General features: G+C 42.8%; 1 protein-coding gene across 3 annotated transcripts in view; it reads left to right on the forward strand.

Annotated features, from left to right (window-relative positions):
* LOC138526452 (BAR/IMD domain-containing adapter protein 2-like) overlaps positions 1-18,199 on the forward strand; it is a 451,265-nt gene that overhangs the window by 79,019 nt on the left and 354,047 nt on the right. For all 3 annotated transcript variants that reach the window (XM_069637240.1, XM_069637231.1, XM_069637221.1), the window contains exons 2-3: positions 5,549-5,624; positions 17,471-17,557. In XM_069637240.1, coding sequence (XP_069493341.1) covers positions 5,549-5,624; positions 17,471-17,557 — 163 coding nt within the window. The remainder of the gene's footprint in view (positions 1-5,548; positions 5,625-17,470; positions 17,558-18,199) is intronic.

Raw genomic sequence — 18,199 nt, forward strand, 5'->3', positions numbered from 1 at the left:
TCTACTCACACCCCTCAGATTCTTCATAGTTCGCCATCCTCGACAGGCAATCTGCAGCATAGTTCCTCACACCTGGGATGTACGTTATCACAAAATCAAATTTTGGTAGCCTGGAGACCCATCTTCTCATTCTGCCTGACACCTTGTCCAGACAAATACTTCAACTAGAAGTTTGTGATCGGTATGCAGCTCAAACTTAATTCCCCACACAAAGCTTCTAAACTTGTCTGAAGCCAAATTTATTGCAAGAGGTTATTTTTCTATCGTTGCATATGCTTTTTCTGCTCCTTTCAGCAAATGGGAAGCAAATGCTATTACATGCTCTTTTCCGTCATGAATCTGCATCAAACCGGCACCTAAACCTACATTACTTGCATCAATAGTGATTACTGTGCGTCTTCCTCGCACATAGTTTCTTAACGCTGGTCCTGTTTTCAAAGCATTCTTTATGTATTGGAATTCATCCTCACATCCTTCGCCTCAGATGAATCTTTTATTCATCTTCATCATATTACGAAGGTCAACTGTGTGGTCTTCAAATCCCCGTACAAATTTAGAGTAATATTCCATCATACCTAAAAATGTCCTAACTTGTTCCTTGCATGTCGGAGTGACCATGCCTTCAATTGTATCTGCTAAATCTTTCTTCGGTGTGATGGCGTCCTTTCATATGACACGAGCCAAGTAGTCCATTTCTCCCCTATTGATCTTCGACTTTTACTTTCAGATTATCTTACCTACATCGTGTAATTTCTTAAACACCTTCTCTAATCTCCTGTTATGTTCTTCTTCACTTCAGCATATATTAGGATATCTTCCTGGATGAAAATGACACCTTCATCACCATCAAATAATAGATACATTATTTTTGGAACACTGATGCTACAGATATTAGATCAAACAGCATCCTGGCGTATTGGAACATGCCCTCCAGTGTGATGAAAGCAATTAGATGTCTCGACTCTTTATGTAGTTTTACTTAATGGTATGCAGCAGTAAAGTCCATTGTATCGAATACATTTGCAGAACCCATCACTGAAATCAATTCCTGAATGCTGGGTAAAGGGTGCCTTTCAGGGATCACGCATTTATTAAGTTATCTTAAGTCGATGCACATCCTTACTTTTCTTGAACACTTTCTCACCACTATCATTGGGGAGACCCACTCTGATGCATTGATTCTTTCTATTATTCCTTGTTCTTCCAGTTTACTGAGGTGCAGTTTCACTTCATCCCCCATGGATATCGGCACACCTCACAACTTTTGTGCTACAGGGTTGCCCCCTTGTTTCAGTACAATGTTGTGTGTGAAACCTATTACACACCCTATGTCATCTCTGAATATTTCCATTTTGACTTTTCCTTTGTCAACTACAGGTGACTTAATCAAGAAAATGAATTCTGCTGCATTCGGATCCAGTCACACTTTAAGTATTCTCTGGTGTGTCCAACTAAGCAACAGCGATGATCCTTTCTTTGAGACATATACACATCCTTCAGCCCATCTAGCTTTGAATCCTAGTGTAGCCTAATATCAATTTGTGTGTCACCATAATCTCTTTGCTAGATCTCAACTTCATCTAAATACTCTGGTCCAATTTTCTACCACACTACTATGTCTGGAGTGAGTGTGTATTTGGCTCCTGAGTCCACCATCATCGTAACCGGCTTGCCATTTACTATTATGGTTGTTTTTGGACTGTTAAACTCTTCATCCTCACTGCCGAGCGCTGACACACATTCATCTCCTTCATCGCTATCTCCATTCCCAATCCAATTCATGCTATTCCCTTTATTTTTGCAGCATCTAGATAGAGGTCCTTTCCCATTACAATTTCTGCAAATTATTCTTAGAGCAGGGCAGTCTGGGCTGGTTAGCCCAATGGGATGGACTGTCACATCTGTAGCATGTTCTCACAGTAGTGTGTCCCCTTCCTCGTAGGCTACTTTGACCTTGTCGAAATTCAGTACTATGACCTCGATCCCTCATTGTTTCTCTTGGGTCTCAATTCTCCCAGCTGTATCTAGTAGACCTGGGTTCCCTCGCATCACTTCTTCCCCTCGTGTTAGAGTCACTGGCAATTAGTTCTTCATTTGTGGGCTGCAGAGTATTGATTGCCAACATGGACTGGATTGTAACTTCCTTTACTCTGTTCTCTAGGGTTTTGACACATTTCTCAGTGTGTTCAACTTCCTTGGCCATCCGTAGAAACATTTCTAAACAAGGGTCGTCCTCAGTCCACAGTCTCTCACAACCTTTGCTACTATTACATTCTAACATAAATTGATCTCTCAATATTTCTTCTAGTTGTTGATTAAACTTTTATGTCCTGGCCTACTTCCTAAGAGATGTAATGTATTGCTCAGCACTTTCTCCCTCCTCTTGTATTCTCTTTCCAAATGTGTAACATTCTAAAATAGTGCTCAGCTTCTTCTCATAGTGTTTGTTAATTTTTAATATCGATTTCTCATATTCATTCATATCCCCACACTCAAAAGTCATGAGGTCAGGTAGATCCTCAAATTTCTCCTAGCCAGCTTGGCCTAACCAAAGTAATAATAGTGATTTTTTTTCTTTCAAAACTGTAATTTGTGCCGCAGACTACATAGGCACAATGTTCAAACGTTTTCAGCCATATTTTCCATGGCAACGTAGGTTCACCCACTTTAGATAGAAACATTGCAGGTGGTGGAACACTATGCATAGACATGTCTCCTGCTCCACTGAGATTGGCGGCCGTAGTGGCCTGATTACTAAGTAGTATATTACGTGTTATTCTCTCTTTTTTCAGTCTATTCTATGCACTATATCTGTATATATATATCACTGTATAGGCTTAGTATTCTTTGCCAGGCATCCTTGAGTAATTTGCAAGAAAAATAAATAAAAAGGCAGGATGCAAGTTAAATCCTTGGTTATTCGAAGTGAGAAAGAACAAGAAGAGCAAAAAAAAACAAAATGTGTTTTTATTAACTGAGATGAGGAAGAGCAGACATAAGCTCTCTATTTGCCTGGCCTTTTAAAATGGCCACCTGTTGCGTGATGATGCAACCTATTGTAGGGTCCTTTTCTCTAATAGAAGTCCTAATGGCCGGGAAAGCATAATGGTTAAGCCAGAGCAAAAAACGCTTATTTAGCAGTCATCGGGTGCCGAGGGCCGCGGATTAATTACAGTGCTGCTGTATCGCTGCTTGAGACCTCTCACCTGTGGGTTCCAGAAGTCACGGCTGCTCTCTCTCTCTCCTTCTCTGTAGTACTGGGACAGTGTCGTGCCATCAGGAAGGCTTTCTCGTCCTTGTCGCCACCTGAAGTACCGCTGACACGGAGGAACTTGGAAACTGAATTTGTTTAACAGAATTAAGTAATATACAACAAAAGGGGATATGAACGAAGCCACCTGCTCAGCTCTTTCTTCATCTCTCTCAAACCGCTGCTCTCCCTCTCCGCCTTCTCTCATGGAATCCCCATTCCCACATGCCATACAACATTACAGTACACAAGGGGGAGTTTTTTGATAAAATGTGATACAAATTGTGCATTTTAAAGAATATTTATTCAGCAACACCACCCAAAACTACTAGCCGCATGGTGAAGTAACTCATCAAACTGGCCCATGTAGGCCAAAAAAGGGGACCACTTTGACCGAACAAAGTATGGCCAAAACTAGCATTTTGCATTTTTGGTTGGGCCATGGGCCTATCAGCCCTTCCGAGCTTGTGAATAAGGCTTTCATGCCATGCATTCACATCACTGCTCATTTTCATTCATTTTGATTTCGGAGAGCAGGGGTGGAACACAACTTGTGTTCTGGCCTCTCCCTTCCTCCCCACCATGCAAATACTCCAGCATTTGCACTAGCATGCATTTACATGCCGGCAGAAATGCTGGGGATCCCAATGGAGTCCAATGGCTTTTTGCACTTTTTGTTTTAATGAGTACACTTTTTTTGAGGCAATTGTATAAATAAAACGGAGGTTTAGTAATGTATAGGGGTGTACTGAACTTCGGCTTCGAGTAAGTATTCGGCCAAATTCTGGCTGAAAAAAAGCTATTCGGTTACAGTTGAATAGTTTCTTGCTATTCGGCTCTTGCTGAATACTTTGACATTCTCATTTGAATACAATACAACATGAAACTCAGTTTGCAAAACTGAACAGAATTAGACCAGACAAATTGCTATCACACAGCTGAAAAATATCTTCCATTGTAATCTGCTCTTTAGGACATGTTTTGTTACAGATTATTAGACATAAAAGGTGCTCATCTTTTATACTTAGCCTGCAACAATACAGGAAAATGTTTTCTTTTGGCGAATGTTTATATGCAATGTGCAATTTTTTCAGTTGCAAAAGACAAACTGAAAGAAATGTGCATAGATTCTTTCAGTTCCTATCATGTCACTTCCCACTGCGTGTGTCATAGCCCCCCTTTTCTTTTTTTAAGGACTTGAGTTCTGAGTTTAAAATTATCTGATTATTTTATCAGGAATGATAAATTGTATATGTGTGTGTATTGGCGAGAAGGAGTGGCTAGGATAAGTGAAATGTGAGCAGCATTTGTTTGGGTGTGGTGAATAGTTGTGAGATGGAGCTCACACATTTCAGATTTCCTCTTGACTTGTGTCCTGCATGAGCCGACATGAACCATTTTATACATTTCTATGCGAACTGCAAAGAAGTTTCGAAACTAAACGACAAAGATGACAGCGACTTTGCAACTGGATAGAGAATGCAATGCATCTGATTCACAAAGGCAGTTCTTTTGCATTTGTGAAGCCTCCTACTTATATCTGCTTTTTTCTGGCTTTTATACTTTAAACAAAGATGCTACATTAATTACAATGAAGAGAAATAAAAGTATAGAATGCATTTAAATTGGTGCTTTATTTGTTTTTTTAATAAGTGTGTTTTTTGAAGTTTGAAACATGATTTATTAAATAAAGCAACAATTTGGCTTCATATTCGTCTTCGGATGAATAGTTGACAAACTATTCGGTATTCGGCCGAATACTAAATATGCTATTCGTGCAGCCCGAGTAATTTATATAAATATTTTTGGATATTGAATTGACACTTAACAAAGATGCTGGCAGGCATATGTGTTCTCTTAAAACAGATTAATCAGTTCAACACACAGTATTTGACTTACTTACAATGTGGATTTTTGCATTTAGTAAAACATCAAGTTTCATGGCGAAATTCCTGCCAACTGGGTTTCCCAGAATAACCACTTGACCACACCTCAACTTGACAAGAAAATGCTGCTTAGTTTTGTGCAGTAGGGTGACCGTAGAGGGTACACTGGCCTGCGATTGGATGGATGGGACTGACGCATGCATGGTGTTTTGTGTCGCTAGATACAGCTTATTTACAAGTTGCAGGAGAGAGTGCAATGTGTTATTGGACGTTACTGTTTTCATGCATCTGTCATAGGATGTTCATATCCAGTAATCTCCTTCGAATTTTTCCTGTGTCACGAGTGTTAAAGATGGCAATAATTCGCAAATCTTCTAATCTGTACTATTTGTACCCCCCTCTCCCTCTGTAGGTTATTTTAGACCAGTTCAATCCAAGTCTGCGGAATTTTGTGAACATGGGGAAGCACTACCAGAAAGCCCTCTCAGGTAATTCTCCTCCTGTTTTCTTTTTTGTCAACCATTGTGGGTCTTCACTTCTGTACCCATTAAGTCAGCAACAAGCAATCAGTGCAGGGAGGAACAGTTCACAAGAGGCCTCCACCTTTCTGACCTTCTGCTAATGTAAATATTGCAGCGTAGACGGTCGACAAAGTGTCTAAAACATATATAGAATCATAGATGGGTAGCTATCAACTTTGGTGATATGGTCCACAAGAGGATCTAAACAATTCGTGAGAACCTTGTGTTGTCTATGACGTCACTCGGAACCCTGGGCTGGAATTCACATGTTGCTTAAAGCTACCCATCTAGAGGGCTATGCTGCAAATGGCCTTACTTTGCAAATCCTTACCAGCCTCTGTCCTGTCTCCATCAACCAGCTTAGCAAGCGATGTAGAGAGGTGTCCTGAGGGAACTATATGCAACCTCTCCCTTGACATAACAACAAAGATACCTGTCAAAGAGAATGATGTCTCCTCCCTCCCCTGTTGTTATTGCACAGCAGTTGGTTATGAATTCCATAATCCTCTGCTATGATGTCACAGCAGGGGACTACAACAATAAAAAGGAGCGTTGTTACTAATGGCTTTGCAAAAAACCAGAGCATTGTTTGCAGATCCATTTCCTTTCATTGAAAGCTATACCTAGCAAGAATCTTAACAGAAACACTAGCCCAAATAAGAATTCTCACCCCAACAAGAACTCTCACCTTAACAAGAACACTAACCCTAAAATGAACATTAACTCGAAAAAGAACTTTAACTCTGACCACAAAAATAATTCCCACCATAATAAGACCACTAATCCTAGCCTAAATGCCCACCTTACCCCTGGCACTTGATCTAACCATACCACTAACAAGAACTCTAAACCTGACAAAATCAATACCCTATCAATCACACTAACCCAAACCGCACACCCATCCCTTGCAACTGCACACTTTCCTAATTAACACCCTTGCCCAAATAAGAACACTAAGCCTATCCCTGCCAAATCCCAACCCCTGGTTCTTGTGTTTAACCACACCCCCTAACTAGAACTCGTATCCTATCAGTAACACCAGCCCTAACGGGAACCCAGATCCAAAGACCACATTCTGTAGGGTCGTCCTTTTGTAAACACCCCTCTCCTAGTCCCTTTCAGGGGGTCCCCCCTGAACCTCTGCCACAGTGCGTCACCCTCACCTGCTCCGCCCTCCACTCACCTGCTGGGGCTGCAGCCTCCGGCCACCTCCTTACTGCTGTCTGAATGCCGCAACCTCGGAGGTCCGACGCACATCACGCCATGCTTTTGTGTGTGACCATTTGTGCTTCGGGCTTCCGGGCCGCGTCATCTAGACTGCGAATGGAGAAAAACTGTGACCTTAACAAGTACTCCCACCCTAACAGGAAACCTGACATTAACAACAAAAAACACGCTAATAAGAACAGTAACCCGACCATTTGCACTTTATCAGATCCTTAACAGGAACCCTAACCCTTAAAAGAACAATAACCCTAACAGGAACCCTAAATCTTAAAGGAACAATAAATGAGGGAATGTGAGAGAAAAAAAAAGAGGCCATTGCTCTTCCCCTATAATGATGAAGTGAATGCTAGAAGAAGTGGAAGAAAGAATTAAAGTTAACAGGAGTTCAAAGTGATAAAGTGAATGTTTGAAAAAGTGAATGCAGAAGAAATATAGATGCACATCCGAAAAGCAGGGGTGCAACATGTCACCTCATCTAGAGTGATAATAATCTGTGCACCCTCAGATGTCAAGAACACCAGCCCTAAGCCTTACACCTTCTAGAACAACAGATGTCCAGTGAAGATCTTGACCAAAAATCAGAGAATCCTCACGACATAATCAAGAGATGTAACTGCCTTTTGAAATATGTAGATGCTTCGTTACAAAGTGTTAGGAACTTTTGCTGCTTTTATCCCATAGGCTTCCATGGGGCACCCTTTCTTTTTGCTGTGTATGGCGTCTGACAATACATTTTGGAGGGGTTACGCCAACTGCTTTACTGCCCTTATCTATTTGCTCATTCTTATGGGGAAACTGATTACTCCATAAGACTATCAGTACTGGGAGACTATGTCTCTCTTAGTGGATTTCTTGTATTTTTAAGGCTGTGCACATCACTTTAAAGTGAAGTGTGGTTGGCATACTTTCTATCCTTTCAGCTGTTTCTTTTGCAACTTTGTTTTTACAAATGCAATGTGTACAGGATGGGTTGGTGGCAGCGGATAGTGTTTTGAACGTTCTACTATTGGCTAGAAATCTAAAATGCTGTGCCACTATATTACTGCCTGTCCTTTGGCCATGTGGTCCTCTGGCCTTCTTCCTGCCTGCCTGGGTATGGAATTGCCATATATGGAATGCCCTTTCCTGGGGAAAGCTTCTGCTTTTGCAGGCAAAGTGGCGGTCTGTCTGTGCCTGTGGGGTCGGATGGAGGGGCTGCAACGCTCTGGTCCCAGTCCATATCCAGGCCACATGGTGTCTGTTACGAGACAGAATGTGTGCCTAGTGACTATCTATAATTGGATAGGCACTGCCAATTTGAATGGTGCAGATCTGTACCATTGGTGGACTTGGGTGCTTCTAGTCTGAATCTTGGCTAAAAGGAGGACCCATGCCACCATTCGACAGATCCTCGTTGGAGACAAGAGCGCTACAAGTAGGTTCAGCCCACTTAAGACCTGAGGAGGACCTTTGCAGCTGATCAGCATTCCTCTAGCCAATTCCTGCTCCTCTCTCCTGAGAAGACCCTCATCTGTGCTTTTGATCCCTGGACTGGTAGGGGCAACCACACTGGACCCATGCTTGAGGATCCGTGCCTGCTGAACCTTCAGAAGTGTCCCTGGACCACCCAGTGAACTAACCCAGCTCTCTCATGGGCTACCTGTCTGCTCTACAGTTGTTGCTGTTCTGACTGCATACTTGTAACTTGGGGGATCTTAAACTTGTGCCTCAAGACTCTTACTTCTGCATTTTCAGCATTTTAGTCCAAATAAAAGTCATGCAGGACCTGCTCCTTTTTCTGCCAACCCAAATTTGCCTTTTGTCACCTGACCGTGGTGACTCCTATTGCAATCCATCTTTATCATTCTCTTGAGGTCTCCTAAGGTCGCCTGCTCTGCATACGTCTTCTTCCTTTCATCACAAGGGTCATCAGCTGGACAGTCCCTGCAACCTAACCGATATTTAGGTACCACGTCTGACAGAAACTAAATATTGCGTCCAAAAGTGACCTCTCCACCTGTGACCCCTGGGCCTCCCTCGACTAATCTAAGTACAGAAGGACATTTCCTTGACGGAATCCAAAACCTCTGAAGTAGTCTTTGGAGAAATTGGAGTTGGGGGGCAAGTTATCCCCTTACACTCCATACAGTTACATGGACATAATATCCTGGCCCTATCTCTCTCTTGTCTGACCCAGATTAGTGGTTGTCTAGCTTACAATGTCCCCGTAAGTCTTCCTTAGTGTAGTGCAGTGGTCTTTAAACTTTTTCGACAAGGGCCCCCCTGGTCAAAGTTTGGGCAGGTCGGGACCCCCCAGAAATGCCAAATGGACAATATATATTGGGCGCCGTCACCTGCTCCCATCACAGTCGCTGGGCTCCCTCATCCCACTCCTACCCAGTCGCTGGTCTCTCCCCACCCCATCACACACCCTGGGCTCTCCCCACTCTGCTCCCACCACTATCCCATGGTTCCCACCCATTGTGCTCCCACCGTAGTCCACGGGTTCCCCCCATCCCATTGCCAACACAGTCTGAGGACCAGTGGCGGCTGGTGATTTTTTTTAAGTGGAGGGACATAACTATTTCCCCCAAAAATGCCAAAGCGACCGAGCATAGTGAGGGAGCCCGAACCAATAAAGGGGTTTTCGGGGGTGGGGAGTTTCCCCCTGTGAATTTTTTTAAAAATAATGGGTTAAAATGTTGCATTGTAGAGCATACTTTTAACAAAAAAATGGGTAAATAGCCAAACGGTGTGCAATTGGTGCTGAGGGGCCCAGGCAGCAGGCGTTGATATTAATATTTTATTTCTATCGCGTTCGTACACAAGTGTTTCAGAGTGCGACAAGGCAAGGGAGGGGAACAGAGGAGAATAAAACAGCGATCTTACTAGGCCCAGTGACATTGAGAACGTGCAAGTGCATGGGAGAGGGGGAGGGGAAAAGTGCATGGAAGGGGGGAGAAGTGGAAAGTGCGAAGCAGAGGAGAAACAGATAAATAACAATAAATAAATAATAAAGGCAACAAACAGTGGTAGTGCCGCCAGCAATTTGCAAGTGCTAGGTTTAAGGCAGCATACACGGTAGGTCTGATAAGTGCAGGAAGAAAAAGGGGGCGCTGTATGGGTACAGATACAGACTCCAGTGCAAGTTGTGGCCCGGAGGCAGTGCGGGAGGGTGGCAGGGTGAGCAGGTACCTGGGCCCAGAGGGTACGCCAGGATATTCTATCCTCACCCACCTATAACTATTCTCCTTTACTTTTTCCTACTCCTTCTAACTTTATCTCTAATTTTGTTCCTGTCTCTGACTCTGATATAGCACTCGTGTTGGCCAAAGCCCACCCTACTGCCACCCCTACTGATTCTGTTCCTTCTTTCTTCATTCCTAAAATATACCCATTCTTTGTACCATTCCTTGTTTCTTTCTTCAATATCTGTCTTTCTACCTCCACTTTTCCTTCTGCTTTTAAACATGCAATTATTATTCCTATTCTAAAAAAACCTACAGCCAATCCTCTTCTTGTCTCAAATTGTCATTTTCTATCTCTCTTCCCTTTTCTATCTAAGTTCCTGAAGCACCTTGTTTATTCACAAATCTCAACATTTGTTTCTGGTCTATCTCTTCTTCCGCCCACTCAGTCTGCCTTTCGCCCCCGTGACTGCACTGAGACGGCCTTAATCTGTGTGCTTAACTCCCTCCTCACAGCCCACTATTTTAGACACTCTTCTGTACTTGTTCTTCTTGCCTTATCTGCAGCTTTTGACATTGTGGATCACTCTTTTCTTCTGGACTCCTTCTCTTCTCTTGGTCTTCGGGGCTTCTGTTCTATCATGGTTTTCTTCTTACTTATCTAATCAAACTATCTCTGTCTCCTGGGGTGGCAACACTTCTGCACCTTCTCCTCTTTATCACGGTGTTCCTCAAGGGGCAGTCTTGGTTCCTTTTCTATTTTCCTCATATACATCATTACTTGTTCCTATAATTTCTTCTTTTGGACTATTGCATCACTTTTATGCTGATGATACTCCACTCTTTCTATCTTTCTCGTCCTTCACTCCTGATATTTATCTCACTCTTTCAACATGTCTTTCTGCCATCAAATCATGGATGACCTCTCCTTTCCTCACTTTAAATTCAGGAAAGACTGAGGTCTTATTCTTTCCTGCTAACACTCTTCCCCCACACACCCTCCTATGTCTATTTCTTTTCCTCGCTCCATTCTAACTATCTCTCCCACTGCGCGTAACCTTGGTCTTCACTTCGATTCTAATCTTTCCTTTACCTATCATATTTCTCTCACATCTCGCTCCTGTTGCTTTCATCTCTATAATATTTGCAGAGTTCGTCCCTTTCTCACCTTTCATGCTACAAAACTTTTCATCTCTTCACTAATTTTTTCTCTCTAAGTCTATTGTTCTGTCACGCTTTTTGGCCTTCCTTGTTCACGTCTTGCTCCTCTCAAATCAATCTATCACTCTTCTATTTGTTTACTTTGTCTTCTTTCCTATCAGGACTCGATCTCTCGATCTCTCAATCTCTTGTTTCTCTTGGTTGGCTACCCTTCCATTCCCAACTTAAATTTCACTTTCTTTATTTAGTTTTCAAATCTCTCTGTGGGCTCGCCCCTGACTATCTTGCTTCTCTTTTCTCTTTCTACACTGCTTCTCGGTCTCTTCGCTCCTCCTGTCTTTTCAGGCTGCATGTCCCCCGCCGCCCCTGTTCTCAATCCCGCTTTCGTTCTTTTCAGCTCCTTGCTCCTCTTCATTAAAACATGATTTCCCTGTCTCTCCGCTCCATTACTACTTACTCTCTGTTCCGTTGTTGCCTGAAAACTCACCTGCTTCATTATCGACATGCACTACTGATCATTACTGTGTACCGTTTTTCCTTTCTATGTAAAGCGCTTTGGACAAAGGCGATATATAAAGTACAATACAAATACAAATACATATACAAATACAAGTATCTTGGTTTTATTTGGCTAGACTTCAGTGTCATTCCTGTTCACCATGATAGGTTGGCCTTCCAGAATCCAGCCCCAGGGTTGATTTTGGAAACCCATCTTAACACTAATGTTGAACATAACACGAGCTAGGGCTAACTCTAGGATCCATTGCATAGAAATAGGTGTCTCCTCTTGGAAATGTACGACACAAATAATTGCCCTTCATTTTGTTATAAAGACCTTAAATACTGAAAGTTAAAATTTGTTTAGTCTGATTCAAAAAGAATATGTCTCTATGTTACCTCCAATATTTGCACATTCAAAAGATTTGAGGACATCTCATGTGCATTGGCCCAAAATATAAACGTGGGGATAAGTGAGCTGTACCCCAATAATCAGGATCTTAAAGAATCTAAGAGAATCAGGGATTGACACAAAAATTAAATTGAGACTAAATTGAGACTAAAGTCTAAATCAGTGTTGCAAAATACATAAAATACCTGGTACCTACTTGAACGCATTCCCATGCTGTTAAAAAAATCCAACGTTTTACCCTACTGTCTGCGCTTATTCCATACGGTCTTAGGGTCTACAAGCTTTATAGAATGCTCAAAATTAGACAGCGTAAGGCACTGCATATTTAACAGGTTGGTAAATACAGCTTTGGAACTTCAAAATAACTTCTGGAGGCGTTAGATGGAGAGGAAGAATAACGTGCTGGTTTTGGCCTTTTTGCAAAATTGGGACATCATTAGAGGGACTCACTATAAATTATATTAGTTATTAAAGTTTCTATTTCCTATGTTTCTTTCAAACAGAATGAATGTGTTGAGTTTTACGAAAATGGAATATTCGATAGCGTAAAAATGTGTACAAACATTAAAACACTTTCATTAAAAAAATAAAATAGCAACATTGCTGTGAATAAGGCCACGGACACTCTATCGTATCTAGGACCCTATTAAACAGTGTCCCCGCCAGCCAGTAGCACATAATGGGACATGTTAACCTGACCCCAGTAAGAACCCTAACCATGCACTTCCTCCAATGAGAACACTGCTTCTAATTCTAGCCCTTACTAGAATGGTCAGTTTTGTCCTAAGAATATTAACTCTAGTCCTGTCCCCAAGAACAAAACTAGTCTCAATCAGGCCCACTAGTCTCAATCAGGCCCACTAATAAAAGCACTAATTGAACCTTGCGCCCTACAAGAACAGTAAACAAAACTTGTTGTTAACAGGAACACTTCATTTAATCGTGGCACTAGCAGGGCCAGAATCTTGTCTTTAACAAGAACCTTAACCCTGCCCCCAACAAGAACTCCAAGCCAATGATGTCTATAATCTGAACACTCTGCCTAACCCTACCGCTCAAAAGATTGCTAACCCCATCTTTCAGAATCATACACCTGTTGCCATGTGGGCAGGTGAACAAGAGAACACCTGGCAAGGACCTCAAAGGGCCAACATCTGACCATATTCAGACTTCATGGCATGATACAGTTGTGTTATTTATATTATATGGTGCATACACCTAAGCACGTTACATAGAACATTTATACGTACAATATCGCCCAACCAGAGTTGGCACTCGTTTATCGACCTCGTAAGGATGAAAAGCTGAGTTGGCCTGGCCGGCATTCGAACCTGGGGTTGCAGACCCCTGCCATATGCCTATGGAAGACCTCTTCGTCAGAGCCCAGTACATCAGTAGTCACTCGAGGGAGCCATGAGCAGCATGTGAATATGAAAATGGCAGAGTTGTGCATTATAAATTCCATGAAACATAAAAGCATACCTAACTTTAACCGATCCCTGCCCCTAACAAGAATTTGAACTTTGCTGCTTAACAGTGCTCTACCATAAATGCTTTTTGTTTCTATGAATTACGTACACCTGGCCACATATCTGTGGCTCTGTGATTTGTTGTCACCAGGGGCCCCACTTCCTCTTGGCAAGCCATTCTATTCTGTAATGTTATGCATCCTTTGTAGAGCACTTGTCTGCCTCTGGTATGACCTCTTAGCACCTCTGGCAATCTTCCTGTAGTAGCTTGCATAGTTCTGAGTTTTTGGAGGATAGTATTTCAGAAAAACAGAATAAATGGCATTGAGTAAGACACTGCAGAAGGATACGACTTTAGCCACTTTTCCATTTGTGTTTTATAAAGTGCCACCTCTGAACGAAGTCACTTCGTAGCCCCTCCAAAGTAAATGGAAGGAGTACATACATATACTCACCAAGGTCTTCGCTACACTCGGGCCTACATAGGCTCGGTCTGGTGTGCCATTACCGTCCCTGTATGTCCCCCTAAGCTGGTGTTCATCCAGGGTGCAAATAACTTTTTTTAAGGGAGTGTGGGCTCAGTGCATATTGCACAAGCCCAAACTCCCATGAAAAAAACAAGATGGCCGCTTCCAGAGAAATAGGAAAGGCACTGAGTCACTTGTCTAGTTCTATGGTGGCAGACAAGGGGAGGGAAGGGGCACTAGGACCGGAGGATAAAGCTGTGGCCCAGCAGGTAAGTGGGGAGGGAGGGTGCAGGAGAAGGGTGCCGCAATGTCTTTGAGAGTTGAGGGGACGATGGTGGTGTGGGGAGGTACACTGTGTGTTCTCGTCCACGTATCCAAGCACCTGATTGACTGAGCGCCCTTCCCCGGATGGAGATGATGTAAATATGTTTGAATATATAGTAGAGTCATTGACAGTACAGTGTTTGAAATATTTCATTGTTTGAAATAGCCTTCTTAGGTTTCCCCATTCAATGCATGAGTAGGAAATGGAGTCCTGTTTTTATTTTCTTTTAATTCTGGAACTTGTAGTTCCAGACACTGGGCCGGTTTTGCTCGTTTTTGAAGGATTGCACCTAACATGTTACAATTCATGGCTGTACCTCTGATTTGTTTCCTGAGGAGTACCCAATGGGTCATCCTTGTCCCCCTGCTTTTTAATATTTATATACAGACTCTGATGTCTCCTTTTTCCAATTATGGCCTTCAATATCACTCATATGCTGATGACACCCAGATTTACCTACATGTCAACAAGTGAACAGATTCCTTACAGAATATTCTGGATTGTGTGTTTGAGGTCAAACAGTGGATGATCCTTAAAAGATTACAGCTTAATCCATCGAAAACAGAGGATATCTTATTTGCTTCTAAGCATATGTTGAATGATCTATCAAGGTCACCACCCCCACCTCCCCTGTTCAATCTTTTAACCTGCTTAGCACATATAGTTAAGCATTTTAGCTGTTATTGACAATTTAATCTGTCGTGAATAGCAAGTAGGGGAGATATTTAAGTCAATTTTCTTTAGACTTCGCCTACTACAAGCCGTATTGCCTTATACCCCTGACAACGACCATTCAACTGTAGTCAATGTATTAGTTCATTCCAAGCTAGACTTTGAAAATGCCATTCTGGCTGGTGTTCCGCAGCAACAGTTGTTCCGTGTTCAGGCTGCACAGAATGCCACAGTTAGACTTGTTTTTCATTTACCAAAGTCTTTCTCAATCTCTTGTGTAAATATCTGCACCCTGAGCGAACGGGATCACTGCATGCCTTCTCCCTCCAACTGGCTGCTGATTTGGTCTTATTTGTGAGAGGGATTTGTTTACTCTGAGTGCAAAACTTCGAACTGCACGGTCATCCTTTCTCCCTGTGGCATCCTTCAAAACTAGAGAGGATGGCCCCTGTAAAAACGATCTGAAAAAGAAAATAGACCACCTGCTGAGAACGCTACCTATTGCAGATTGTTTCCTTGGATTTGTACCAGATTTGGGAGTCCTGTGCTGAAGAACTCTGCGTCGATCCTGGACTACTCGTAAATATTTATTTTGCGACTTTTAATCACTTTTGTGTCTTCCACCTTCGGAATTATGTATACACAATGTCGTCTGAGGTATATTATGTCCCAGCAATTCCTTCTGGAATATTGTCTGTGTGTAAACCTGTGTTGAACGCTTTTCCAAAAATGATGTGAAAATATGCACTATGATGATTGAGACTTATGCTCAAAATGAAATACTCTTAATTAAATCAAGACACCAATAATACACCAAACAATCTCAATTTTGTGAATGAGATGGCATTATGAATTGAATTAGTTTCGTATGAAGAAATTGCTAAATAGATGTTGAATGACCACTGTTTGGAAGACCCCTTCTGTGTACTCTTTATTCTCCCCATAGGGGATATCCCTTCTGTAATTCAGTTCTGGCTCCCAATCAAGCAGAGGATCTAATTGCACATTTTGTACCTGGTTTTTAAATGTGTGCATGTTCTTGCACCACCTTATCTTTTCTTTCTTTTTTTTCCGTTTGAGGCCCTCACCCTCGGAACCCTCTTCCTATTGGCTTGCACGTTATTCATTCTGTATCTTTGTTCCATAAAGCCCTCAACTGTTTAACTAATTGTTGTGCTCTTTTTTTCACCCTTTCTGGTTCATAAAATCGCTGACCAGATGCAGTTTATTCTGCTCAGTTTTGCACATTACAAATAAATAAATAAATAGATCAAATAAACAGATTTAGAATTTGAAAAGCAACACTACAAGTTCTAGAATGCAAAGGTTGAGAACCGATCTGGGTGATGTGCTCACACATGGAATGGGGAAACTTGAGAGATTGGTTGAGATGTGCTTTTCTGGATCCTGTAGCTCCCGTGCTGTCTCCAAAGGGAATTCTCCTGTCCTCTGTTGTACAAAAAAAGTGTAGTACATATGTGAGCCACATGTACATTTTAACAAAATATGACAACGAAGCATTAAAATAAATCATGTGCTCTCCTTATAGTAAAAAACAAGTATTACTGCAAAGAAGGGTTGTCCTTTGACCAGCACAGCAGAGGCGTAGCCAGGATTGTCTAGCAAATGGGGCCTGATGCTAATGTAGTTGGGCCCACTGCACTGACAAAAATATCTGTAAATGCCCACACGGCGCAGCTGAGTGGGCCTTTACAGATTTTGGGTGGGCCTTGCCCCTCAGACCCTACCAGCACAGAGATCTTCAAGTCTCTTTTGATGTCGAAGCTACGCATGAAAATATGTCTCAAGAAGCTTGACTAAGAGTCACGGACGGTGTCTATGGACGCCTGCCAGGTGTAGTGAGGCCGATCTCTCTTTGTATTCTGGGACTTCTAGCAGCACATTTAGAATGTGGAAAACCTAAACTACAATTACCAGAATTCAGAGGGTACCAACAGGACTGGATATACTAAACCCACTTGGACGGGTTCCAGCTGAGAGCTACTGAATCAATGAGAGTCATCAGGGAGGCTCTGGAATCGCAGGGGCCCCATTACACCCCAAACTCGTTACATACCAAAGGTTTAGAAACAGCACTTACTGAGATTTGTTTCATTGTAAGAGAGGATCACAGTCACTCTATTGTTGTGGGCGACTATGTCGAGCATTAGCCCGAGGGTTGAAAGCTAGTCTTGGTCATCTGCGCAGTTCTCTTTGAAGACAACATGAAGGGAGAGCAAAAGTACATTCAGTATCTGCCCCGTGTTGCAGAGGACAATTGCTCCCCTGATTAGCCAGGGTCCCTCAGCCCCAGTCACCAAAATGCTTCTGTGAATGAAAGCCGGGGGCTAGCTGTACACGATGAAAGGTCCGCAGGAAGCCGGTCCACCTGACTAACTAAGCCTTCTCTTGCAGGCGTCACCGTGGCAGCAAAAGGTTACTTTGATGCCCTTGTCAAGCTTGGAGAGTTGGCCAGCGACAGCCAGGGGTCGAAGGAGCTGGGTAAGTTCCAAGCACCCAGAGCATGCTGGGAATTAGACTGTGTGCATGAAATGTAAACGTACTGGGGTTATTTCCCCAGGGAGGAGTTGGTGGGAGGAGGAGGTAGGGCATCTCGTTGGGGAATGGCAGTGAATGAAGACTTGTTCTGGGATTGTTGCCATCCAAGGTGAAGATATATTTTGCCACCCCTGTTATTTCATAATTGCCTCACATGTGCTTCTTGTAGGACCATTCTTGGGACACTATGGCTACCCTCTGATAGTGACGGTATAGGCAGATGCCCTGTTTGGCTTCCTCAGCCCCCAGCTTTCCACCATGCAGGCAATCCAGCCGCTTGAGCAGTGCCTAACACACACTCTCACCATGAATCACTTTGCCTGCTCTCCTATCACTGCGCATCTCTCGTACCAACCCATGTTTATAGGACGAAACTACAACAGCGCATCAGGAGACCCGGGTCTCCCCTATAGAAGCACAAACCTCATATACCCCCAATCCAACTCGCATAGAATCTCACTAGCACACACAAATCGCACAAACATCCGATCTGCACAGAGGAGGTGGCATCATGCTTCCTCCTTGTTCCCACTGACTCCAGCCTCCAGCCCTCTTACAGATCCAAGTGCCAAGAAGCTGCCAAAA

Source organism: Ambystoma mexicanum, chromosome 1q (assembly GCF_040938575.1).
Source record: "Ambystoma mexicanum isolate Mex_15411 chromosome 1q, UKY_AmexF1_1, whole genome shotgun sequence".
NCBI classification, from domain to species: Eukaryota; Metazoa; Chordata; class Amphibia; order Caudata; family Ambystomatidae; genus Ambystoma; species Ambystoma mexicanum.